This window comes from Girardinichthys multiradiatus, chromosome 19 (genome assembly GCF_021462225.1).
Source record: "Girardinichthys multiradiatus isolate DD_20200921_A chromosome 19, DD_fGirMul_XY1, whole genome shotgun sequence".
Classification (NCBI taxonomy): Eukaryota; Metazoa; Chordata; class Actinopteri; order Cyprinodontiformes; family Goodeidae; genus Girardinichthys; species Girardinichthys multiradiatus.
Genome location: NC_061811.1, coordinates 16,210,715 through 16,238,110, shown reverse-complemented (window position 1 = coordinate 16,238,110; position 27,396 = coordinate 16,210,715). Strand labels below are relative to the sequence as shown.

The window sequence follows — 27,396 nt, the reverse complement described above, 5'->3', positions numbered from 1 at the left end:
GAAGGCATCAATTAACATGTGGAATTATATACTGAACAAAAAAGTGTGAAACAACTGAAAATATGTCTTATATTCTAGGTTCTTCAAAGTAGCCACCTTTTGCTTTGATTACTGCTCCACACACTCTTGGCATTCTGTTGATGAGCTTCAAGAGGTAGTCACCTGAAATGGTTTTCACTTCACAGGTGTGCCCAGTCAGGTTTAATAAGTGGGATTTCAAGCCTTATAAATGGGGTTGGGAACATCAGTTGTGTTGTGCAGGAGGTGGATACAGTACACAGTTGATAGTCCTACTGAATAGACTGTTAGAATTTGTATTATGGCAAGAAAAAAGCAGCTAAGTAAAGAAAAACGAGTGGCCATCATTACTTTCAGAAAGGAAATGTGTGCTTTGGTCTGATGAGTCCAAGTTTCCATCCGGTTTGCGTTTAGTTGGACCATCATTTATTTTTCAACAGGACAATGACCCCAAACACACCTCCAGGCTGTGTAAGGGCTATTTGACCAAGAAGGAGAGTGATGGGGTGCTGTGCCAGATGACCTGGCCTCCACAGTCACCGGACCTGAACCCAATTGAGATGGTTTGGGGTGAGCTGGACCGCAGAGTGAAGGCAAAAGGGCCAACAAGTGCTAAGCATCTCTGGGAACTCCTTCAAGACGGTTGGAAAACCATTTCAGATGACTACCTCTTGAAGCTCATCAACAGAATGCCAAGAGTGTGCGGAGCAGTATTCAAGGCAAAAGGTGGCTACTTTGAAGAACCTAGAATATAAGACATATTTTCAGTTGTTTTACACTTTTTTGTTCAGTATATAATTCCACACGTGTTAATTCATAGTTTTGATGCCTTCAGTGTGAAGCTACAATATTCATAGTCATGAAAATAAAGAAAACTCTTTGAATGAGAAGGTGTGTCCAAACTTTTGGTCTGTACTGCATATATATATATATATATATATATATATATATATATATATATATATATATATAGCTCAAGCACGTCTTAAGTATTCTGATTCCACAGAAAACTTGTTTTCTTCAAGAATCGTCCCGTATTTAGTTCCATCCATCTTCCCATCAACTCTGTGCAGCTTCCATGACCATGCTGGAGAAAAGTATCTACACAGCATGATGCTTCCACAACCGTGTTTAACCGTGGGGATGGTGTGTTCAGGGTGTTAACTTTTCACCCCACAACGACTTTTGCATGTAGGCCAACTAATAGTTTTCCTGTCAGAAGATTCTCCTGACCGAGTTGTAGATCTGTGCAACTCCTCCAGAGTAGCCAAGGGCATCTTGGCTTCTCCTCTGCATAATGCTCCCCTTGCCATGTCTTGGTAAGTTTATATCAGAGGTGCATAACATCAGGAAAACCATTAATTGAGATACATTGTTGAGTATTGAACTGACAATATCAAGTTTTTCATGACTCTTTTACCTTCTTTTCCTTCAGCACTATATTCCAACCATTGTTTGAGTTTTAGCATCTTGGCTTCTAAAGATATACATTGTGTGGGCATTGAGGGCAGTAAAGGTCTATTAAACAGGTCAGATATATCATCCTTTCTTAAATTGCATCCAAGCAGTTTTTGAGAGAGCGACATTGTAATCACATATAGGACCTTACTGGTTTGTTCCTTGGTTTTCCTGATGCTGTTTGTTCACTAATGTTTCATTCCATCAAACCTCTGAGCCCTTCAAAGAACAGGTGTATTTACGCTGAGATTTAATTAAACACAGGTGTACTTTTACTAATTAGGTCACTTCCGAATTAGATGCTTTGCACTGGTTTTTATTTATGGGTATGAGAGTAAATTGGGTTCAGTGCAAATATCTGCAATATTTTTGAGATTTTATTTAAAAATAATATGAAAACCTTTTGTTCTTTTCCTTCCGCTTTCTAGATATCCACTACTTTTAATCTATAATGCAAAATACCAATATAATACAGGGAAGTTTGTGGCTGTAACGTGTGTTAGGCCTGCTCTAAAAAGTCATTCACCAAAGCTGATAAAAGCAGCAAACCCCCCCCCACCACCCCAGCCCTACCACCCCCAAGGAATTTCTTCATTCAAAATCGGACTGGAATAATAACCGTTTACCAATATAGTTTTATGTTTCTTTGATCCCAGTGTGTGCCTCATAATACGTATTTCCCACCCGTTTGCATCAAACCTTTTGCTTTCTCCTGATTAACAACTTAGCACATTAAAGGGAGAGGGGAGGAAAATCATTTTCAAAACATAAAAAAAATGTTGTCGATTGAGCTCTGAAAAGCAATTTAGCAGGTTTCACCCAACAGTAATTTCACCCATGTTCTCTTTTAATGGCTTTGTTTTGGAAGAAAGGGAGGAGGAAAAAAAAGAGAGCTCACAAGAATCGAGAGGAGTTCATAAATTGAATTTTAAATTTAGCAGTTGAATTACTATTGTCTCCCATGCCTCTTTTTTTCCCTCCTGCATTGAATGGTGTGCCTAGATGAACAAAAGTGAGAAACACAGTTGAAGAAAGCAAAAAAAAACTATTTGTGTAGTTCTTCTTTTTTTATCAGCAGTTCCTCCTGGCTCAACAAGCTTCCCTCTGCTTCACATTCATAGTTTTTTTTTCCAAAATGGAGAACAGTCAGTCCTCTTTAGTTAAGAGGGGAAAATTATGTTTCATTTTGTCAGGAACTGTTGTCACTTTTAGTGTGCTCAGTGGTGTGAGGAAAATATCTCAAAGAACAAGGCTGCAGTAAACTGAAATCCCATATAATGGAACTTGTCATGAGATGTTTTGGCTCTTCCTCTTTTTGTAAACAGGTGTGAATGATGCTGTGAGAAAAAATGGACCAGTGTATCAGATATAATTTCACTGTGACTCTTATATCTAAAAATTCCCCATGACAGTGTTTGAAAAAGCAGCGTGGAGATGAGGAACACTCTGAGAACTGGAAGAGCGAGCATGATAATCTGTTGCTAACATGTGTGTGTTTAATCCACTCTTCTGCTCCCAAAACTCTGTGGTTGTTTTTTCTCTTCAGTACCTTCCTAAGTGCATCATTTAATGGCTTTTTTGTGAACACGTGTGCATGCTTGGCAGCTGCATGAAGGGATTTACTTGTGTTGCGCTCAGCGTGTTTTTGGCAAACTAAGGACCTCTTGAGATGAACTAGTGAACTGGATGGAGTTTGGAAGCAGGGGGTTATTTTTCCCATATCATAAGTGGCCCAGCGCCATGGCAACTGAAGAGGGTTTTGCTGTCTGCCTCCTGGGGCTTTTTACAGTTTGAGCAGGTCATGTGCTGCCCTTTGCTCATCCAAATCACAATTATTGCTACATTAGAAACATATGTCCAGTATCTGTTTGAGAACATTATTCTTCTTGAAAAATGAATCACCCCTTTTGTTTTCAGTTAGTTAAACATATTTCCAAGGGCACTTAAGTGAAACTCTATTTTGGTGCTCCCGCAATTGAGTTAAATCTTTAAGTAATGCTCTTTAGTGTATAGTTAATAATTAACAAGCAAATATGAATTACATAATGGTTGGTCTGCAAAAATGAAAACAGAAAATTATGCTTCATCCATTAATGTTTAAAAGGTTGGCACAATGTTTATATACAAGAAATGAGAAAAGTGTTTTTCCTCACATGAACTTAGAGCAAAGATTACTCTGTTGTGTGCTTTGCATGCCCAGTAATTTTATCAAATGGTCATTTTTTAGCTTAAGCATTTCAGCTTAGATCTATTCTGCTCCAGTACTATTTATTTATCATACTTCAAAGTGCTTTCTGTGCTGGTAAAGAATAGCTGTAAACACCTGTGATTAGATTAAGCTTTGTTCAGTTTGTCTTGGAAGTTGGTTCTGGGAATGGGACCACAGCCAGGCTGAACCTGTTCTGGTTGCAAGTTGGAAAACCAGTGGGATTTAATTGTTATGATGCTAACGTCTGTTAGCAATTCAATCCGTTCAACTGATTCAAACAGCAAAGCAACATGTTCATGAATAGCGGTTACACACTACTATGCTTGTGTCTGATTTAATGATAGAAGAAACTTGAAACTCTTACAACGTTTAATATCGAGGCAGTCATATTGGATATTGAGTGGATATCGGGGGTGCCTCCTCCTATTTTCCATGTTGTAATTCCCACTTCAGTTGACATTCTGTTTTACTTTTACCACCTTTATCTTGGATAATCTCACCTCAAAGGCATACAGTTCTATTAAATTAAATGTGAGATTAGAGCACTTTATGACTATTATTCTCCATAATTGGCGAAAATACTTGCCTACAAATGAAAATAAACAGATATGCGGGGCTTTAAGTGCAAAGGTATGTAATGATTTGGCAAGACGTTTACACAAAACATTGACACTTTTTCCCTATAACATCACCAGTCTAATTTCTGATTTCTGATTGAAACTCTCTGACCTACAGTCACAATCTTACCTGAAAAAACAAATTCAACTTATTAACATTAAAGCTTCACGTTGTAAGGTTTAGTTATTAATTAGGTTTACCTTAGTCGATGTAAGTGCTTAAAGCCCCAGTCCCTGTTGAAGGAAAATATCTGGTGTTGCTGTGATGCAGCACCAGTTTTTTTTATCCGTTTGTGGTGGAAACAAGGAGAATTAGTGCTAAGCAAGTGTTAGAGCTGGTACCAGTTTCACTCTTGATTAAACTGGGAATAATTCCCCTATTAATAGCGTCACGTGAGAAAAAGGATGAAATGAAAAGAGGCACACCTTATGATTTTGACCAGAACCATGTGCCAGCACCTAATTAAATGTCACATTTAACTACTGAAATCATGATTATGTGAACCAGGAAAGAATAACCCTCCTCACATCCGCTCATATACCTCCATGCTGTGAAATAATTTCAGACCCTCATGCCTCTATCTCACTATCGTGACTCTTTTTCTAAATCAGTTTCTCTTTCTCCATCCACTCTGTACTTTCTGAAATAGTCCAAACTATCCCATGCACATGCCTCAGTAGGCAAAACCCTTAAAAAGTGGAGCATCATGGCCATCTACTCATAACCAGCTGTATAAAGTGCTCCCTTCCCCTGACATGCCTTCTTGATATTAGCCAGGCAATATGAGGCAGCTGCAATTTCTCCTCTATGGTAGACGAGGTGATATTGAGTCAGGGAGAGGAGAGGAACCAGAGGAGGAGGGTGGTGGTGGTGGTGGTGGGTGAAGGAGGAAGAGAAGGTGGTTAGAGAGAGGAGAGGAGCATTGAAAGTGTGCATGAGAAACAGTGGGAGCAAAATGTCATAAATCACTCATAATACCACATGGCAGAGACAAAAGGAAGAGAGTATGAAAGGAGAAAGGGAAGGCAGAGGAATGTCACTTTATCTTCCCTGCAGACTGGCAAACTACTGGTGGCGGATTAGCATTATCCAAATGCACTGTACAGGCATTTTCCAGTGGCTTACTGAGACCCCAAATAAACCTTTGAAACTTCACTGAAATACTTACTGTACAATGGGGAAAAAAGGCCTGAAAACATTTTCTTTATTCTCTTTGAATTTCCTTTGAATTTTTTAGGAGCTTCTGCGGAACCCAGCTCAAGCAATGTACTTTTTGAAAGCTAGTACTGACTGCTTGGTTACCTTAATTTCCAGATTCTAATTTATAAGCATGAAATGTTTCAGTTGAAATAAAGTCTGGATTCTGCATAACCATTTGTAGTTTTTTATTGGAGGATATTCTTTAGTTTCATAGTAATTTTAATACTTCTCAATATTTCTTTTTTTATTTTAATATTTTCTTCTAGACACTTATGTAGTTTTTAACAGTTTGTTTTATTTTATAACCTTTTATTGCATTTCATAAGCCTGTCCTTGCAATTTAGGCAAACAATTTGATGGATCTGGTTGCCTTGCAGTATCAGGATGGATTTGGCCTACAACTCTGAAAGAACTGAATATTATTTGAAATACATAAATATGTTAGTTTGCTATAAACAGTTTTATGGCATTTGAGCCAGGGACTAGAACTGATTTAGAAAGGAGAGTTGTTGCCTTTGCTTTAAACACCGTTTAAATCATTTTAAGGTACAGGTTTAGGTCTTCATTAAATAGTTTTTTTTAAAACAAGTTTTTGTTAGCTTACTATCATTAGCTGTTCCTTTATTATCTGTAAATATTAATGTAAAGATTCATCCTGTACAGTTTTTGAGTGAAATATTGGTTTGCTCAGTGGGCTTCTGTTTGGAGTTACAATCATTAAAGAAGCCTTTCAACCAGTCCTTTGGACAGTGATGAATGAATGTGGAAACATTTTGCCCCCACTAGTGCGAATAAATCCCTATTCTTTCCCTCCACAGGTGCCCTCCATGGACTTCATGGCTATGAAGCGCTCACAGATGTATGGAATGACCAACAATCCGTACTCCACTCCTCAGCAGCCGGGGGCCGGAAGTTACCCCTCAAGCCAATCATACACATCACCTCCTCCACATCGATATCCAATTAGCATGCAGGGGAGGAGCCAAATGGGCATGAGTAGCATGCAATACCCTCAACAGCAGGTATGTCAATAGACCGAAAGGCCTCAAGTTTGACTTGTGTTCATTAGGCATGGGCCGATTAGTTATATAAAGGTGTGCCAAGGTTTTTAGAAGGTTATGATTTTAAAGCAGCTAAAATCATCTTTCATAATGTTTCTTTGATTTAAAAGCCTTTTAATGAAATGCCAGAGTTTTTTCTTGATTCAAGGAGCAGAAAGTAAAGAGCGATGCCTCTTCCTCATCTGTTGCTGCACTCGTCTTGTCAGCTGGCTTAAGGAAGGATACTAAATGCTTTCCTTGCTTACAAAAAAAAATTATTTGACTGTTAGGAAATATTTCCAGCTGTGAAAAACAGGGAGGTTTCATATATACATATGTGTGTCAGCCCACATCATTGTCTCTCTTTGTAGCACAATAGGCCTGTGAGACAATGGTGCTTCTGTCTGCTTTACTGAGTCTTAAGTAAATCAAATTTGCACTATAGGGGTTTGGTTGTGTGGTGGTGAAAAATATGTGTGACTCAATGCTAACAGAGACTGTAGATGTGTGTATGTGGATAAAAACATAGCTTCATTAGTGTTGTTCAGGAGGGTAGTTTGCAGTGTTCCCTGCTGTCTCTGCCTGCTATATTTAACCTGCCTGGGTCAGTTGGTCGGCACTCGGAGACCTCTTACGGGGGCAACTGAGCTTCCACATAAGCAAAGCTACAAAAACAGAAGGAGTGTGTTGTACAGAAATATGTTTGGTTTGGCTGTTAGCAACTATTAATAGCTATAATTAATAATTATTAACAAAATTATTATTAAAGTTACAATATTAAACTTTCAGGCAGCCCAACAATTCAGAGCACCACTGTTAAGCAAAGTGGATTGGTTTACTTATTAGCAACTATTATTAGTTGTAATTAACAATTAATTGTTAATAGAATTACTAATAAAGTAATAATATAAAATTGTTAGCACCACCTGATCATGAATCACGAGCCAAACAACAAATGTTATTTCCAACAGCCATCATTATTTAAATAAAATTATATTTAAAAAAATATTATTTGCCAAATTAGAAATGAATAACCTTTTGGACAATTGTTTTTAACTGGTCACCAGTTTTGAATGATTTTTGAATGGAGTGATGACTACTAAAATAAGCGGCGAAGGAAGGTTTAGTGCCTCTCACAAGATGGCAAACTGACAGTTGGCGCGGTGATGTCACATTCAGATTAGTCATTCAGCTAACACAGATTAAATAGCTTATTTAGCAACCCTTTAAGTTCTACATGCACCTTCAGGTGTCATTAATACAAATATTAATTATGAGCACTGGCGCACATTGCTGCCGATCTGTTTAAAATGTTTAATACTCATTCAAATGTAGTTTGTTGTTACTTTAAAACATAACTCAAAACAAATGAACTAGCTTCAAGGCTTAGGAGCCTGTTAGCAATATCCTGTTAGTATTAGCTTAGCAGAAAACAAATACCAGCATAGCAATACACAATAAAATATTGTAATTAGTTTATCCTAAACTAATTTTCTCTGCCCAGACACCACCACTTACCCATTTCTTTTCTTCGTGTTGTTCAATGATGGTTCTCCATCCATAGCTGGGCCCAACAAGTGAAAAGTATAAGAACTGGCAGACTTCCTGTTTTGTCAAAAATTTGCACAGACATCTGCAAACATGCAATGGAGAAGAATATACCAACGTGGTTCACACAGGATTTTTCCAAGAAGAGTAGTGTAGGCTATATGAACACCAAAAAGCATTATTATCCTTTTTAGCTTCTGAAAGGGAAGTCAGAATTTTTAGATTCTGTTTTAAAAATGTTTAAAGGCAGTTAAAACCTTATGTGGAAAGGATACATTTTTTGCCGTATTAATTTAATATGAATCTGGTTTAGTTGGTCCTGGAGGCTGAAGCTAACGTCTGGTTCGAGTGGGCCCTAAACCAAAAGGGACTTCTACCACCGTGAAACAACTCTGATTTTAAAAATGTCAAAGCTGTTGTAAAATATAACCTGCTTATAACTTTCTGCATAACCACACTTTAAAACGATACATCCATTTGAACAGAGTTTGTTACGGTAAATGTATCACTCTGTTTCAAAAAGAGCATTTTGCTAAGTTATTTCTATTTTGAAGTCCCCTGGTAGGGGACTTTAATGCAGTCCCATCTCAGTCACTTCACATCTCAGACTTCATTGCTTTAGGTCCAAACCCCCCTCTGACGCATTTTTGTGATGACAACACAATCCCAAAATGATCATTACTGAGCTCAATAAGGGGTTTCGCGTTATGAAATACACACAGTTGGGAGAGAGCGGGGGAGTATATGTGAAGACATGCTGTGCTCTGAGAGTAATACCACTACACAAAGATGTACAGTCAGTCAGACACACACAAGAAAATACATCCCTGGTACTATTTTGTGATGAAATCCTCTGGCGTATTTCATAGGGGAGGCTGTGGTTGGGGTAGCAATCACTGCCTAGCGTTATGGAATGTAATTAGTTCAAATAGAATTAGTTGTTCACTCTGGCTATAGCCATGGGAACTGTGCTTCTAAAGTTTCTAATTATCTGGCTCTGGCTTTAAAAGCAGCACCACCGCATTGCCTATCTGCAGCCGGTGAAATCTAGCTCGTGGTAATGAGTTCGGAGGAGGAGGTTTAATTCCACCCTCTCAGATGAGTGTAATGAGGATCACCTACAGAAAAAGCGGTCAGGGGTCTGATCAGGCAGCAGAGGAGAGGTCTGGGAAATGAATGTTCCAAAAAACTGCGTGCTGCAGAAGGCACAGCGTGTCAGTTCCTGAAGTGACTGTTAAGTACTTGCCAAAAGACGCACTGAAATGCGGTTAGGACAAACACAACTGCAGCTGAATCCGAAAGAGGAACAATCGCCCTCTTTCCTAAGCCTGGATGTGGTGAAACTTTTCCAAGATCAGCTGCAAATGTCAATTCTGGGTGCTGCTGCATCAGCAAGGGGGATTGTGGGTGATGTAAGGCACAGCACACACTACCCCCCATGATGCATCACACTTCAGGGCTAAGATCCCAGCTTGTCACAGCCAGACTTGCTGAGTTGTTGCCAAGCAACATGACGTCAACAAAGGCAAGTGTGTTTGTCTGCGATTTCCCTGGGACGGAGTAACTGTATTTCTGTCTGTTTGCATGTAGAGGTTTAACAGTGGGACAAAATGCCTTTCATTGCTATGATTAAGTCCTACTAAAATTAAACCTGACTTATTTAAAATAAGCTCTGCTTGGTAATATTTCATTCACTGGAGTTATTAAAAATGTGTGAAGGGTTCAGTTTTGTCTTTAAAACGCACCTCTCAGAGATTGGGTCTTTACCACTGAGGACCCTGGTTTGGTTCTCTCAAAAACTCCTACCTGTCATTTCATCACTGGACCTGTCAATACGACAGATATAATCAGATAAATTCATCAAGTTAAGTAAAGTGCAGCATCACAGTATTATCTAGTTCGGTTTTTGGTTTACATGGTCTTATTATGATTACAATCATGAAAGGCATGATTTGTCATGTAGGTAGTACCTTTATTGCTTAGTTTTAAAAGATCACTGATGACCTCCTTTGACTTTCAATCCAAAAAAATATGTCAACTACGGTATAGTGCAATGAAAAAGTATAATTGTATCTCCAAATAAAGTGTTTCAGGTGACCAAACTGATGTCACTATTAGACAAAAATATGAAAAAAGATTTTGAAATGATGATTTATTTTGTTAAGGGAAAAACTACCCAAATCAACCTGGCCATATGCATAAAGGTAATTACCCCTAATGACTGGTTGCAGGTGCCATCAAGCATTTGGGATAACTGGCAATTAGTCTTTTACATCTCTCAAGAGAAATTTAGGCCCACTCTTCTTTGCAGGGGTTTTCCAGAATGAACAGCCTGTTTAAGGTTATGGCACTTCATCTCAATTGGATTTAAATCCAGAGTTTGGCTTGACTTCACTCCAACACCATTTTGTATTTTACCATTTGAACGTTGACTTCCTAGTGTTTATTGGATCATTGTCCTGCTGCATACCCTAAGTGTGCTTGAGCTTCTAGTCACAAACTGATTGCTGGAAATTCTCCTTCAGGATAATCTGTTAGAGAGCAGAATTCATGGTTCTATCATGGGAGGTAATCCAAGTTCTGAAGCAGGAATCACACTACCTCCACTAAGTATAACTGTTGATTTGATGTTCTTTTCCTGCATTGCTGCTATTTTTACCTCAGATGTAACAGGGGCTGCATGGTAAAACAGCTGATGGCACTGTTACCTTGCAGGAAAATGGCTTAGGGTTCAATTCCAGAATGGGGCAATTCTGTATAGATTTTGCATACAAATACTACAATTGGTCTTTGATGACCCACAACAGAACCACAACAAAACCTTTGGAAATATTTGTACAGATTAACAAGGCGATCTTGTTGGTCTACAAGGCTGCCAGAGTTTCTAAAACAATTACAGATCCTTCTCAAAATATTAGCATATTGTGATAAAGTTCATTATTTTCCATAATGTAATGATGAAAACTTCATCCCTGTACACATTCATGTACAGGGGTTGGACAATGAAACTGAAACACCTGTCATTTTAGTGTGGGAGGTTTCATGGCTAAATTGGACCAGCCTGGTAGCCAGTCTTCATTGATTGCACATTGCACCAGTAAGAGCAGAGTGTGAAGGTTCAATTAGCAGGGTAAGAGCACAGTCTTGCTCAAAATATTGAAATGCACACAACATTATGGGTGACATACCAGAGTTCAAAAGAGGACAAATTGTTGGTGCACGTCTTGCTGGCGCATCTGTGACCAAGACAGCAAGTCTTTGTGATGTATCAAGAGTCACGGTATCCAGGGTAATGTCAGCATACCACCAAGAAGGATGCACCACAGGATTAACTGTGGACGCAAGAGGAAGCTGTCTGAAAGGGATGTTCGGGTGCTAACCCGGATTGTATCCAAAAAACACAAAACCACGGCTGCCCAAATCACGACAGAATTAAATGTGCACCTCAACTCTCCTGTTTCCACCAGAACTGTCCGTCGGGAGCTCCACAGGGTCAATATACATGGCCGGGCTGCTATAGCCAAACCTTTGGTCACTCATGCCAATGCCAAACGTTGGTTTCAATGGTGCAAGGAGCGCAAATCTTTGGCTGTGGACAATGTGAAACATGTATTGTTCTCTGCTGAGTCCACCTTTACTGTTTTCCCCACATCCAGGAGAGTTACGGTGTGGAGAAGCCCCAAAGAAGTGTACCACCCAGACTGTTGCATGCCCAGAGTGAAGCATGGGGATGGATCAGTGATGGTTTGGGCTGCCATATCATGGCATTCCCTTGGTCCAATACTTGTGCTAGATGGGCGCGTCACTGCCAAGGACTACTGAACCATTCTTTAGGACCATGTGCATCCAATGGTTCAAACATTGTATCCTGAAGGCGGTGCCATGTATCAGGATGAAAATGCACCAATACACACAGCAAGACTGGTGAAAGATTGGTTTGATGAACATGAAAGTGAAGTTGAACATCTCCCATGGCCTGCACAGTCACTAGATCTAAATATTATTGAGCCACTTTGGGGTGTTTTGGAGGAGAGAGTCAGGAAACGTTTTCCTCCACCAGTATCACGTAGTGACCTGGCCACTATCCTGCAACAAGAATGGCTTAAAATCCCTCTGACCACTGTGCAGGACTTGTATATGTCATTCCCAAGACGTATTGACGCTGTATTGGCCCTACACCATACTAATAAATTATTATGGTCTAAAACCAGGTGTTTCAGTTTCGTTGTCCAATCCCTGTATTTTAGATTCATTGCACACTAACTGAAATATTTCAAGTCTTTTATTGTCTTAATACGGATGATTGTGGCATACAGTTCATGAAAACCCAAAATTCCTATCTCACAAAATTAGCATATCATTAAAAGGGTCTCTAAACGAGCTATGCACCTAATCATCTGAATCAACGAGTTAACTCTAAACACCTGCAAAAGATTCCTGAGGCCTTTAAAACTCCCAGCCTGGTTCATCACTCAAAACCCCAATCATGGGTAAGACTGCCGAACTGACTGCTGTCCAGAAGGCCACTATTGACACCCTCAAGCAAGAGGGTAAGACACAGAAAGAAATTTCTGAACGAATAGGCTGTTCCCAGAGTGCTGTATCAAGGCACCTCAGTGGGAAGTCTGTGGGAAGGAAAAAGTGTGGCAGAAAACGCTGCACAACGAGAAGAGGTGACCGGACCCTGAGGAAGATTGTGGAGGAGGGCCGATTCCAGACATTGGGGGACCTGCGGAAGCAGTGGACTGAGTCTGGAGTAGAAACATCCAGAGCCACCGTGCACAGGCGTGTGCAGGAAATGGGCTACAGGTGCCGCATTCCCCAGGTCAAGCCACCTTTGAACCAGAAACAGCGGCAGAAGCGCCTGACCTGGGCTACAGAGAAGCAGCACTGGACTGTTGCTCAGTGGTCCAAAGTACTTTTTTCAGATGAAAGCAAATTCTGCATGTCATTCGGAAATCAAGGTGCCAGAGTCTGGAGGAAGACTGGGGAGAAGGAAATGCCAAAATGCCAGAAGTCCAGTGTCAAGTACCCACAGTCAGTGATGGTCTGGGGTGCCGTGTAAGCTGCTGGTGTTGGTCCACTGTGTTTTATCAAGGGCAGGGTCAATGCAGCTAGCTATCAGGAGATTTTGGAGCACTTCATGCTTCCATCTGCTGAAAAGCTTTATGGAGATGAAGATTTCATTTTTCAGCACGACCTGGCACCTGCTCACAGTGCCAAAACCACTGGTAAATGGTTTACTGACCATGGTATCACTGTGCTCAATTGGCCTGCCAACTCTCCTGACCTGAACCCCATAGAGAATCTGTGGGATATTGTGAAGAGAACGTTGAGAGACTCAAGACCCAACACTCTGGATGAACTAAAGGCCGCTATCGAAGCATCCTGGGCCTCCATAAGACCTCAGCAGTGCCACAGGCTGATTGCCTCCATGCCACGCCGCATTGAAGCAGTCATTTCTGCAAAAGGATTCCCGGCCAACTATTGAGTGCATAACTGTACATGATTATTTGAAGGTTGACGTTTTTTGTATTAAAAACACTTTTCTTTTTTTGGTCGGATGAAATATGCTAATTTTGTGAGATAGGAATTTTGGGTTTTCATGAGCTGTATGCCAAAATCATCCGTATTAAGACAATAAAAGACCTGAAATATTTCAGTTAGTGTGCAATGAATCTAAAATATATGAATGTTAAATTTTCATCATGACATTATGGAAAATAATGAACTTTATCACAATATGCTAATATTTTGAGAAGGACCTGTATGTTCCATGACAGAGAGAGGTTTGAAAGCTCAGACAGATAAATCTATTAATGGCACTTTTAAATACTTTTTACACATCTCACTGTTATTGAAAATAGAAACTTTGAATCTTCTTCTGTCAGTAACAACCTCCCCTTTCAAAAAGTGTTGTTAGCCTGACCTGATAGTGCCTAAGTACAATGTGCTCACTAACTGCCAATTCTGGTCACCATGCGATTTCTCTGTGCATTTCTACTTTTACTGAATCTGCAGGAGATGAAAGAGTACTTGATGTGTATAGATCTCAGACACTATAGCTGATGTTAAGAATCTATACATTTTCACAGTAAGTAAATAAATGTTACTTTTGTTGTGGAAAATACTTCAAACTGGCAAAAGCAGAGAAACAAAAAAGCAAAAAAGACTGTTCAAAAGAAAAATTTTGAAGAAAAATTATTAAATTCATAAAATACAACAAAAACTTTGCTTTAAGTTGTTGTTAAAGTTTGTTAGCCCATTTTTTTGTGTATTCAGATTGTACACAGAGATCCATAAATCTTTATTTTAACACTAACTTCAACACTAACTTGACAGACTTGTGCTTGTGAAGTATCATTTTTCTTGCGTGGTTGATATCATGAAAACCAGAGCAAAAATCTGTTGAATATCTTTAATAACAAAAGATAACATCAAAACAGTTGAATAGGAAGGCAGGTGTTTTTGGGAATGCCAGGTCACACGAGAAAAGCGTCTGTGTGGGAAATTGGAATGAAGGTGAAAAAGGAAAAGTGTTGCCAATTCTGAGCATAGTTTCCTGTGATGTCAGTGTTGGCAGACGGAGAGGAAAAGGCATTTGAAGGAAACATTACTGTTTGAAGTGTAAGGGAAGGGAGGGAAGAGGGGAGTGATGTAGTGGGAGAAAGCAAGAGAAGAAAGATATCTTGGGAAATAGTTGGGAGTGAGAAAGAGAAGAAGAAAGGAGCATGTGTGTGTGTGTGTGTGTGTGTGTGTGTGTGTGTGTGTGTGTGTGTGTGTGTGTGTGTGTGTGTGTGTGTGTGTGTGTGGAGGAGGGCAAATGTGTCAACCAATCAGGCAGAAACCATTACCAGTGTTGGATGTTTGTTCCATACACGCTGGGCTAACTTAATAGAAGCCAAGCATATAAAGTCAAGTGGAAATGCAGCTGACCTGCCACTTGTTCACTACACACACCTAGAAGAACACAACAGCTCTTCAACCTCTCAAATGATATAAGCATCCCTTAAGGCTTTGCATAGCTTTGATCAAGTAATTTTCTCTTTTGAAAAAATATTTTATACGTATATAGCCATCAGTAAAAACTTTTGCATTTAAAATGTTTAAAATGTACTTTAATTTGCAATGAAATTAATCATCTAATACAGGTTCTATATGTTCCCCTTTTGCAAAAAAAAAACATCTGACTACTGGGACGATGTAAATTTGCAGATGTCCTATGCCAACATGTTGAAACTGTAAGCTATGGGTTGAAAATTCTATGGATTTGGTTGGAAAATTTGAATATGATTTGTGTTTGCATGCTTGGTGAAAACATCAGTCTCTTTTTTTGTCCTGTGAATCAGTCCGTGCAGTTTTGTAACATACATTATTGGGGATTTTGTAGAGCATCAAGTCCCATCACGTCTCTGAAGTATGTGTGCTGAAGTATGTTCATGTGGTTCTGGTATGAATAGTGTGTGTATTGGATCAAGGGTGTGGAAGTTTCCAATTGTGGCAGCACTGGGCACACTACTTTTGCTGTGACTTTAAAGATCAACTGACCATCTAGGAATGAAAATTCAATGCTCAAAAAATGCCCCGAGTGGTCAAATTGTCTTTAGCTGAGTTATTTAAACAGTAGGTCATGCCGCCAGTTTCACTTTCAGTTCTCACATGTTGAGAGGAGTGAATTTGCATCACGGCAGACACGATGTTTGCCACTAAAAGTCACTAAAATTAAGTATGATACAGTGTCAAATGTATAGGATTGGAAGACTGGAGCGATATTCCTTAAGGCAGTGCATCTTTTTGCACTATTACTGCGACCAGAAAAAACTACTGTTTCTTTAATTTAATTTGAAACACAGATGCTGCTTAATTTTACCACAAACATATTTATAGATAATACAGTTAAATTTTTAAACGCTTTACAAAAACTTGAAATCAATGCCAGTAAATGTGTTTTTTTTTTCTGTTGTAATGTTAATATTTAATTAATTGGCCATCTCATGAGAATTATTTATTTATTTTGCAAAACATGGAAGTTAGGAGATGCAAAATATTAAAAACAGAATTTTACAAATAAATGCAATTTGTGAGATAGTCACAGAAACTAGGTTATTAACCAGCTTATTAAAGAACATTTTTCACACTTTGCTGTTACTAAAGATGTCTTTTTTCACTCATCTGTTTTAATGTTATTGTCTTGGACCTGAAGTTCATTTGATTTAGTTTTATTTATTTTTGTGTTTGAAGAAAAGCACTTTATTTATTAAAGCTTGAAAAATAATTACGTTAAGTCAAGTTCAAGTAAATTTTTCTTTTTGTCAAAGTTACAGCGCTTGCTACGCTTTACTGTCCAAAATTAGTGCGGCTCAGGGCCATTAACAAACAATTAAAAAAATAAACTCTAATTTCTTTTGCTTCACGTTTGCCCCTTTGACCTTACTTAGAAATCAGTTTTGGACCTTTGAACAAGATGTTTGGGAATATATTTTAGAAAACCATAAGCTGTGCTACTTTCCTTGTCAGTGGTCATATTGTTATGCCTGATTGGTACATGTCTGCTTTCCCTTCAGCTGGCCAGCAGCTGTGTACATTCCTGAACAATAAGCATTGAACGATGGGCTTTTTTTCTTTTTTTATTTGCTTCATGTGTAAAACATCTTTGACTGCTTCAGATGTTTTGCATAAAAGTATGAACAAATGTGAGGCAACCATCAACTGGGCTTTTTATTTCTTTACATAAATAGCCACAGACACTCTATGCGACCTAGCTTTGGTGAAAACTGAATGTTTCAACAGCAAAGTTAATTACAGGTCCTTCTCAAAACATTAGCATATTGTGATAAAGTTCATTATTTTCCATAATGTCATGATGAAAATTTAACATTCATATATTTTAGATTCATTGCACACTAACTGAAATATTTCAGGTCTTTTATTGTCTTAATATGGATGATTTTGGCATACAGCTCATGAAAACCCAAAATTCCTATCTCACAAAATTAGCATATTTCATCCGACCAATAAAAGAAAAGTGTTTTTAATACAAAAAACGTCAACCTTCAAATAATCATGTACAGTTATGCACTCAATACCTGGTCGGGAATCCTTTTGCAGAAATGACTGCTTCAATGCGGCGTGGCATGGAGGCAATCAGCCTGTGGCACTGCTGAGGTCTTATGGAGGCCCAGGATGCTTCGATAGCGGCCTTTAGCTCATCCAGAGTGTTGGGTCTTGAGTCTCTCAACGTTCTCTTCACAATATCCCACAGATTCTCTATGGGGTTCAGGTCAGGAGAGTTGGCAGGCCAATTGAGCACAGTGATACCATGGTCAGTAAACCATTTACCAGTGGTTTTGGCACTGTGAGCAGGTGCCAGGTCGTGCTGAAAAATGAAATCTTCATCTCCATAAAGCTTTTCAGCAGATGGAAGCATGAAGTGCTCCAAAATCTCCTGATAGCTAGCTGCATTGACCCTGCCCTTGATAAAACACAGTGGACCAACACCAGCAGCTGACACGGCACCCCAGACCATCACTGACTGTGGGTACTTGACACTGGACTTCTGGCATTTTGGCATTTCCTTCTCCCCAGTCTTCCTCCAGACTCTGGCACCTTGATTTCTGAATGACATGCAGAATTTGCTTTCATCCGAAAAAAGTACATTGGACCACTGAGCAACAGTCCAGTGCTGCTTCTCTGTAACCCGGATCAGGCGCTTCTGCCGCTGTTTCTGGTTCAAAAGTGGCTTGACCTGGGGAATGCGGCACCTGTAGCCCATTTCCTGCACACGTTTGTGCACGGTGGCTCTGGATGTTTCTACTCCAGACTCAGTCCACTGCTTCCGCAGGTCCCCCAATGTCTGGAATCGACCCTTCTCCACCTCTTCTCGTTGTGCAGCGTTTTCTGCCACACTTTTTCCTTCCCACAGACTTCCCACTGAGGTGCCCTGATACAGCACTCTGGGAACAGCCTATTCGTTCAGAAATTTCTTTCTGTGTCTTACCCTCTTGCTTGAGGGTGTCAATAGTGGCCTTCTGGACAGCAGTCAGGTCGGCAGTCTTACCCATGATTGGGGTTTTGAGTGATGAACCAGGCTGGGAGTTTTAAAGGCCTCAGGAATCTTTTGCAGGTGTTTAGAGTTAACTCGTTGATTCAGATGATTAGGTTCATAGCTTGTTTAGAGACCCTTTTAATGATATGCTAATTTTGTGAGATAGGAATTTTGGGTTTTCATGAGCTGTATGCCAAAATCATCCGTATTAACACAATAAAAGACCTGAAATATTTCAGTTAGTGTGCAATGAATCTAAAATATATGAATGTTAAATTTTCATCATGACATTATGGAAAATAATGAACTTTATCACAATATGCTAATATTTTGAGAAGGACCTGTATATATCTCACATTGTGGTATAGTAACACAAACTGTCTTTTATACATAACACCTTTGTGTTTTTCTACAACTTAAAGTCACAAATTGTACGGTTGGTACTCAAATAATGCATTTAAGATAATTAATTTTTAATCTATCGCTGTCATAGTTAGTTTTCACAATTTTTGACTGTAAACCTCCAGGAATTAGAAAATAGCTCCAAAGCTTTGATTTCTCAAGTTCATCTGGGACTTGTAATTAACATTTTATTAAAATCAGAAGTGCTAAAAGGTGAGCTGCCTTCACCTGAATAGCTACAGCATCAATTCTTTGGCAAATATTCAGTATTTTCTCCACTGGTGCTTAATTAGAGTGATTGAGATCTGGGCCAATCTGAATTGAGGGCATAACTGCTGTTATAATTGTTCATGGATTAGAGGACTGCAATCATGCACTATGTTATCTCTTAATGGTAATGCTGTATTTCTGGTTCTCCTTCAGTTTACTGACAATAGAAAGAAAGAAAGAAAGAACAAAGACAATACTTGTAAGGAAATTAAGGGAATAATATAAATTTTCCTTACTCTCCACCTTTGCTGGATGTCTGCTGCTTCAGTTTGTGTGATGAACAAATCTGCCTTAAACAGTAAAACCTGCAATTTCGGACCCACATGTAACAGAACTTTGAAGGCACTAGAACAGTCCTAGCAGGCCTTTAACAGACCAGTTACAGTGTCTCAGAGGTTCAGCTCTCTGAATTGCACCCATAGTAAAAAGTTGTTAAAACCCCTAAAATAATATTTTTATATTAGTCAGTCAGTCAGTCATTTTCTACCGCTTATTCCATAGTGGGTCGCGGGGGAGCTGGTGCCTATCTCCAGCAGTCTATGGGCGAGAGGCGGGGTACACCCTGGACAAGTCGCCAGTCCATCACAGGGCAACACACAAACAACCATGCACACACCCATTCATACACCTAAGGACAATTTAGAGTGACCAATTAACCTAACAGGCATGTCTTTGGACTGTGGGAGGAAGCCGGAGTACCCGGTGAGAGCCCACGCATGCACGGGGAGAACATGCAAACTCCATGCAGAAAGACCCCCGGTCGGGAATCGAACCCAGGACCTTCTTGCTGCAAGACAACAGTGCTACCAACTGCACCACCGTGCAGCCCCCATTTTTATATTATAGTAGCAGAATTTCATACTGAAAAATTAAGAAAAATCTAAACTTTAAGTCTATTTATTCAGTGGAGAAAATCCCCCACAATAAAACAAAATGTTTTTTTAATTAATCATGTTCCACATCATTTCCACCCTAAACACTTTCCACCCTAAACAATAGATGAAATGTGACTTAACCCATTTTTTTAATGTTAACTTTTTTAACTTAACCAGGGTGGCAAGTGACTGTTTGTTCCCTGGGAAAAAAACAGTACATCACAAAAATACATTTTGTCATGTTTGTTGTCACCTTCTGCTTTGTCCGGGACCGGGTCACGGGGGCAGCAGACTCAGCAGAGACACCCAGACGTCCCTCTCCCCATACACCTCCTCCATCTCCTCCGGGGGTAGCCCAAGGCGTTCCCAGGCCAGCCGAGAGACATAGTCCCTCCAGCGTGTCCTGGGCCGTGTCCTGGGCCTCCTCCTGGTGGGACGTGCCTGGAACACCTCCCGAAGAAGGCGTCCAGGAGGCATCTCTCTTCACCACAACGAACCGGCACAGCGCCCCCATTACTGCGGCAGCCGAACCGATCAGTCTGTCGATCTCCTGCTCCATTCTCCCCTCACTCATGAACAAGACCCCAAAAGACCCCATTTTCTCATGTTGTAGTCACAAATTTCAATGCAAAAAGCTTTTACTAGTAATATCCTAAAAAGTGTGATGTGGATTTGTATTTAGCCCCCTCTTAATCTGATACCCCTGATTAAAATCCAGTGCAACTGCCTTAAGAAGGCACCGAGTTACTAATTAGAGTCCACATTATTTATTCTCAATGTACATTCTGTGAAGGCCTAGATATCAGATTAAAGGGGTTAAATATACAAGAATACCACGTTTTTTTTTTTGTAAAAATGTTGAAAACCATTTTTCCTATTCCTTCCACTTTACAGTTTGCACTAGTTCACGTGGGATTGTCATAAAAGGTTTAACTAAAACTTATTGAAGATTTAAGATGAAATGTGGCAAAATGTGAAAAATACAATTTTACGCAGCTCTGCAAATATAACGTGAAAAGCCCATTTCTTTGAACCCCTCTTTTGAAAGGGAAAGACAATAGAACATGATATGTTGGTAAGATTGACGTGTGTTAAACTTTAAAATTTAGGTAATGGCTATAAGAAAAATATACTTGCTTAAACTTACCAATATGTGCAGACAGAGTTATAATTAAATGGTTTAAAACAACTAAAGCTGTGACAAACAAGGCTTGACGAGGACCTAAAAGGTTTATCTTGACCCAATGCACAAAAAAGAATATTTTAACAGGTAAAATCCTTTGGTGCCAATAGATGTAACATTGTACCCTTTATAAGCAGGATGTACTTATACTATGGTTATATTTTGGCAAAAGGCCTTATAATGTCTTGTGTGGCCAGACCTCATCTTGTGGGCTATTGAGCTTAAAGAGCTAGATGGTCAATTTATAACACTTCTTGAATAGGTAAGGTTGTGAGGGTGGGCTGAGAAGCTCTTAGGGGGCCTGGGTGGTGGGGTTGCCCCAGGGGTTAATGCAGGCCACATTGCTCACTCTAACGGATGACTGGGAACCCCCAATAAATCAGCTTCTCTGCCAGGAAAGATGAAGGTAGAGGAGGGGAAGTGGCTGCAAAGTGGACCACTCCAGCCTCTCCTCACACCTCTTCTGACACTCTTTCTTTCCTGTGCCCTCTTAACCACTACAACTCATTCTAACTCATGATTCACACTAACTAAACAGAGGTCTGAATGAAAGCAGACAAACTTGTGTAAAACGACAACGGTAAATAAAACAAAGGACGATGATAGTGGAACACTGATTAATTAAAGGTTCCTCTCTGGCTGCAGAATAGATGAAGTTTCATGATCAATCAATTAGCAAGCTATCCTTACGCACGTCAGTGTCTCTAAAAGCCAGCTCTCATTTGTAACTTTTATTACTTTACTGCTTTGTGGTGGCCCTCAGCCAATCAAACACAACGTAGGGCCTATTCACTGTGGCCATTAACTGGAAAAAGGGAAGCCCCCCAACACCACTCCCCTACCGTCAATCTACTGGTTTAAGTGATGCTATCAATTATAAAGCATAGAGAGCATGACAAAATACTAAAAGGGACATGAATTAATAAATAGCTTACAGCAAATTATATGTTAAAATAAGTTGGATTACTTGGATTATATTCATTGTAACAGCTCTTTTACAAATACTGCTGTCATATATTCCTGATGCATTAAGTTTACAACTGCAAGCTCCATCATTATTGCTAAGAGAGAAGGATTTAAGGTTGCAATTTAATGTAATTTAGGGTTGAATTCAGGTTAGCGATGCAAAGCATCACAAAGTGTGTGTTTTTGAAAGATCAGAACTCAGCTCTTTGTGTTTTTGGCACTCTATATGTGACTATTTGATAAGATAAAAGCACCAAGAGATAAAAGTCGAGTGAAATGAAGGGAGCAAAGAAGAGAGCTGAGAAAAAAAAACGAATGCTTTGCATCTTTTCTGAGTTAGAAGGGGATTAGTCGCTCCTCTAATTGGCTCTCCGAGAATTCTTCTCAGTTTACATCCACATTAGAGATAGATTTTTAATTCATTTCTTTTTTTTTTACTCAGGTCGAGGCGGATCTGGCAACTCAGCTTGTTCATTTGTATTCCACGGACACAGAACTCCCATTTATAAACATATCAGAGAGATCATAAATTGGCATGAGCATGGTGTTGCCAAGATTAAACCACTGAGTGCATCTCGCATTCATTCATTACTCTGAGACTAGTGTGTGGGCAAAGGGAGACGCCTTGCCTTTACTTTTTCAATTTAACACCAGACGTAACTAATAAAACTCACCATCTTTAAATATAAGCTAACTCCAATGTGGGACAAACACTAAGCCTTAGCCTTTACAAAAATAATTAGTATTTGTGAATAAAAGACTTTTACCCATTTTATTGGTTTACTTTCTTGGCTCAGCAACATCTGACCATACGTGAAGAAATCCTGTGCCCCGTTGCATATTTTGTAAATAAAAATTGATTGGAAAGTGTAAAATTTTGTTGTTACTTTTATTTTGGTATCTTCATTTTTTTTTTTTTTTTGTTTCATCATACTTAAAGATTGCCTAACCATTTTGGGCTGAAAGTTCAGTGCTCTGTACTCAGTCTGAATCATCCCAGGTGGTCAAATAATTATCAGTTGAAATAATCAAAAATAGGGCCAACTCCCCTGCTGTGTCAGCCAATGGCTTTGGCATGTGGAGAGGAGTGACTCTTCATTAGTGTAGACAAAGTGAATGTTATTATCTAGCCATTGCTATAACATATGTGTAGAAATTTCTTAGCATTGTTGCATATTGCACATATATATATGGAGTTTTTAAGTTGACAAGACATATTCTACACAGTTTTTTAATTAGATGTCTTTTGTGATTGGCATGGCTGGCTAGCTTTACTAAAACCGCAGTCTCATAAATAAAATGTAAAACAATACTTTAGCACTGAGATTTTCAAAGCCTGTCAATATTTTGAAATCCATCGTGGTCCATGATCTACTGGGGTTGAAAACTGAAATGAACACAACATAGGACCTTTTCGTTACTTCATTTAGTCTTTCTGTTATTTGCAAAACGTTTCGCTCCCTCTTGCTCTCTCGCTGTATGTATAAACCACAGTCAAGTCCCAGAAAATACTGTTTTGTTTTCAAATACCTTCCTGAAACTTTTGGGCTTGCTCTCTGTTCATTTCTACGTACCTCACTGATACTGAAAATATCTTACTTTAACTTTAAGTAACATTACCCACACCAAAGAAGGGTGTTGTCAGTGCAACCCAGGAGAGTTTGAACTTTCTGACCAACTGGTCACAGGTCATTGCCAACCAGGCTAAAAATCGGCCATGTGGAAAAACATTACAAAATAAATTTTCCTTTCAAACATTTCTGTCAAGTATTAAGAACATGCTTTTAACCTGTGAACTCTGTCATCAGGCCCATCACCAGCCACTGTCTCATCGTTAACACAGAGCTGAACAGCTCACAGATCACTGTCATTCAACAAAAACGGCAGCATCTTAGCACATCAGCATCCACCTGGAGATAGCTTCACAGCAGGAGACCTAAAATTCAAACATAATCTCTTGAACTAACAGTGGCCGCTGAGGTGAAAAAGTGTGAACCAACCCCCTCCTCCCTTTTCCCTGCTTAGATGTAATTTACATGACTCCTACACAACCTGGAGCTTGTCATCGCAGCGAGAGGTAAAAAATGAGCCGAGCTGCAGTTTGCAGAAATGATTGATCTGATAAATGTTTTAGTGCTCCATTGTGATGTTTACATTTGTCACAAGCCCTCTTTTCTTGGTAATGATGATATTTTCTATCTGTCAAGAGTGAATTTTGTTTGCTTTAGATTTTTGCATGAAACTTCTTCTATGAACACTGAGAAATTACGAGTTTAGACATCTTAAAGGATCGGTTATTTGTATTAAGTATCGACAGCTGAACTATTTTCATGTCATCCACTCATTTGTTTCCTCCACAACCATTTTCAACCCCATCACCGAATCACATTTACCTTTTTTTTTTTTTTACCGTTGCCTTTCTTTCACGATTTTCTCTCTCTCGTTTCTGTCTTGCTTGGCCTCAGATTGGGGTCAGGAGTTTAGTAGGGGAAAAACATTTAGAGCTGGTGGCATAGAGCCCAGAGCCACTCAAAAAAATAAAGAAAAAACAAAAATAAATCTCTTTTCACACACACACACACACACACACACATTACAGACCACATTAACCTTTTCTGCTTCTGCAAATGTCTCCATCATGTTTCAGTCTTGAACAGCAGCAACAAGAAGCCACTTTTTGTTTCATCAGCTTATGCAGTCAGAAATTGAGTACAAGAGAAAGGGAAATTTGTTTTTGAGTCTTTAGAAAGCAAAAAAATGCAAATATCAAACATGTCTTCGCGTCAGTTTATAGCCACAGTATCTGCTCACTTTTACTCGCTTGTGTGTTATTTGATGCTATCAGCAGGTCAGTAAGTCACGATTGCTGAATAGACAGCCGCGTGTTTTCATTTGGGAATAAAAAGCTGCAGTATATGAAAAAAGTAAATTGTCTACAATTACATGTGCATCCTTTTATTTCTTTTTATGTTGACATTATCTGGATGTGTGCTTGTTTATTAAGTTTTGGCTTTACAGAACAGGTCGTCGTATTGGCAGTTCACAGTGCTGCTGTCCCTCACTCTTCCGATCCTCGAAGGGCAGCTTATTCCTGAAGTGTCAAGGGCCTGCGATGTGTTAGAAGAGGAAGGGGGGAGGTGAGAGAGATGAAAGACAGAGAGGGACGGGAATCGCCTTCACCTTGGGAGAAGAGATATGAGAGGATGACAAGAACAATGATGCATCTCCTCTTTCTCTTCCTTATGTTTAATCATGAGCTTGTTGAAGCTGACCCTGTCCTCTGGTGGTTCATGTGTCTTTACAGGACACACCTTCTTACTCACCTTCTTCTATTAGTGTGCAATGTTTTGACTGTGATGCAATGATCTCATCACCACATAGCTCCTAAACACTATTCATTATGTTTTTAGTCATTTACATTTTTGCTTGTCTAAATGAAAGCGGTGTCTAACTGTCCAACAATATAAACATTTTGTGGCTGATTTTCAATCTACATTTATTCTAAAGCTTTGTCCTGCCAATACCAGTCCTAGTCAGTTGTGATATGAACTACAAGAAGATAAATAGTTAAGCCCAAAATTATCCATACCATGTTTACAGTGAATGGATGTAATATTGAGGTTTTCTAGTGGCCCCACCAGAGTCCCAGCTAAAGATTAGGGAGATGGCATGGAAGCCCTTCAACCTCAAAGACTTGGAGCTCATCACAAAAGATAAATTGTGAAAACACATGTGAAAACATGCAAATATCTGATCAGCAATTATAAGAAGGGTTTGATTGATGCAATGCTAATAAAAAAATTGATTGATTATTGAGAAGGGTATAATTCATTTTTGACAAGACATTTTTTATAAAATGCAAATAAAACAGCAGTCTTTTTAAATAGATCTATTTTTTTTTCTTTTTAAGGATGATAAAATGCTTGAATGATCATAATATATCCAAACAGAGGTGTGAATAATTTGGGGCTTAACTGCATTTAATCTACTGTCACACTGTTTCCTGTTGTGTCATCTTTGCTGTGCGTTGAAAAATAAGTCTGGTCACATGTTAGAACCATGTGTGTCTCTTTGGTGTGCTTGCCTTCTCACTAGTGCAGGAATATTGAGGTTATGGGTGTGGATTTGACAGTGTATCAACTGAACACTTAGAAAGGCCCCAAGGAATAAAATAATTTCTAGTTAATTTAATCAGACACTAAGTGATGCCATAAAACTCACTTTCTGTTTCAAGCATCCTGCATCCTGAGGTAAGTAAAGCATCTAGGTAGCATAGTGGGAAATTAAGTCATCTTATCTTTTTGGTAATTACAGCAACATTTGACTGACGGGTGCATTAGTTTTTTATGAAATGTATTTCATTAATAAAAAAAAAAAAACAATGTAGGTTTTTTTGTATTGCTGCTGCAAATACGCTTTTAGGATTAACCTTCTGTATTTCATGCAGGAAAGAGGCTGTGTGCTGGAGCAGGATCCAATCGGTAAACATCAGTTATTTTTGTGTGAATAAAGTCGATAAAATACATTTCATGGATGCGAACCATTGTAATCCTCGTAGAACATTACTTATTCACCAACATCATATCTTTTACCCCTGTGACTTGATTTCTCTCTGTGTGTGATTTTGCTTTGGCCTCGTTTTTTATATCTGAATATGTTTAAAATAGCTTAAAATCTATGACACCCTCTCCATCCTTTCCTGTTATACTAGTATAAGTGCATATTATTTGGCGCATTCCCTTAGGTAAAGTATTTTCTGCCAACGACACAGGATTTCTGATTTCTGTTAACAACTAGCACTCACACTTTAATGTTCCATATGATACATTATTGCTCCATAAATGGTAGTGCAGATCCTGTTGCATAAAGTTCTGTCTCCAAATGTGATGGAATTTCTAATTTCTAATCTGCTTTGAAACACATTGAAAAAGCTCAGATTTATTTGAGTTGACTTTCTAGCACGAAAATGTGATGAAATATGCCTTTTTAAGTAAAAATCTAAACATTACATTCAGCGCAAACCTTTCAATACTGCTTCAGGCAAGAGCTGTCTCTGCTTGAAATAATTTCTATGCTCATTTTGGACAAAAACAACCATGATAGAAACAAGATGAGATTGGTATAGTAAAAAATGCATAGTTATTATAGATAATATTCACATTGTTTTATAGAAATGTATGTTTTTGCAGAAATCCTCAATTTACCGTTGGAACATGTGGATTTACAAAATACCTCTCTGGTATTCCAGGCAGTCTTAAATTCTTCTGTAAACATCTGAACTATTTTTTTTCCCACTACCTCAATTTTTTAGGCATTACAAGGTAGACAGTGAGGGCACACTGAGCACGGCAGGTCAACTAAAAGTTGTCATTTTGTGTTATTAAATGCCTCAACCTCTAACAGTGAAAAAGCTTTAGAGAGAAAAAAGGTGAGCCAACTGCCACTGTTGTCAGGAGTTATTTTGATAGTTGCACACCTATTCATTCTCATGACTGACACATCTGTCAACACTGCCACTCCTGCCTTACCTTTTCCCCGCTGCGTTCCCTTTACTGAAACGTCCT

General features: G+C 39.0%; 1 protein-coding gene across 2 annotated transcripts in view; it reads left to right on the top strand.

The window, feature by feature from the left end:
• The window catches only part of LOC124855325 (AT-rich interactive domain-containing protein 1B-like), a 319,405-nt gene that overhangs the window by 68,842 nt on the left and 223,167 nt on the right, over window positions 1-27,396 (top strand). For both annotated transcript variants that reach the window (XM_047345084.1, XM_047345083.1), the window contains exon 2: window positions 6,322-6,525. In XM_047345084.1, coding sequence (XP_047201040.1) covers window positions 6,322-6,525 — 204 coding nt within the window. The remainder of the gene's footprint in view (window positions 1-6,321; window positions 6,526-27,396) is intronic.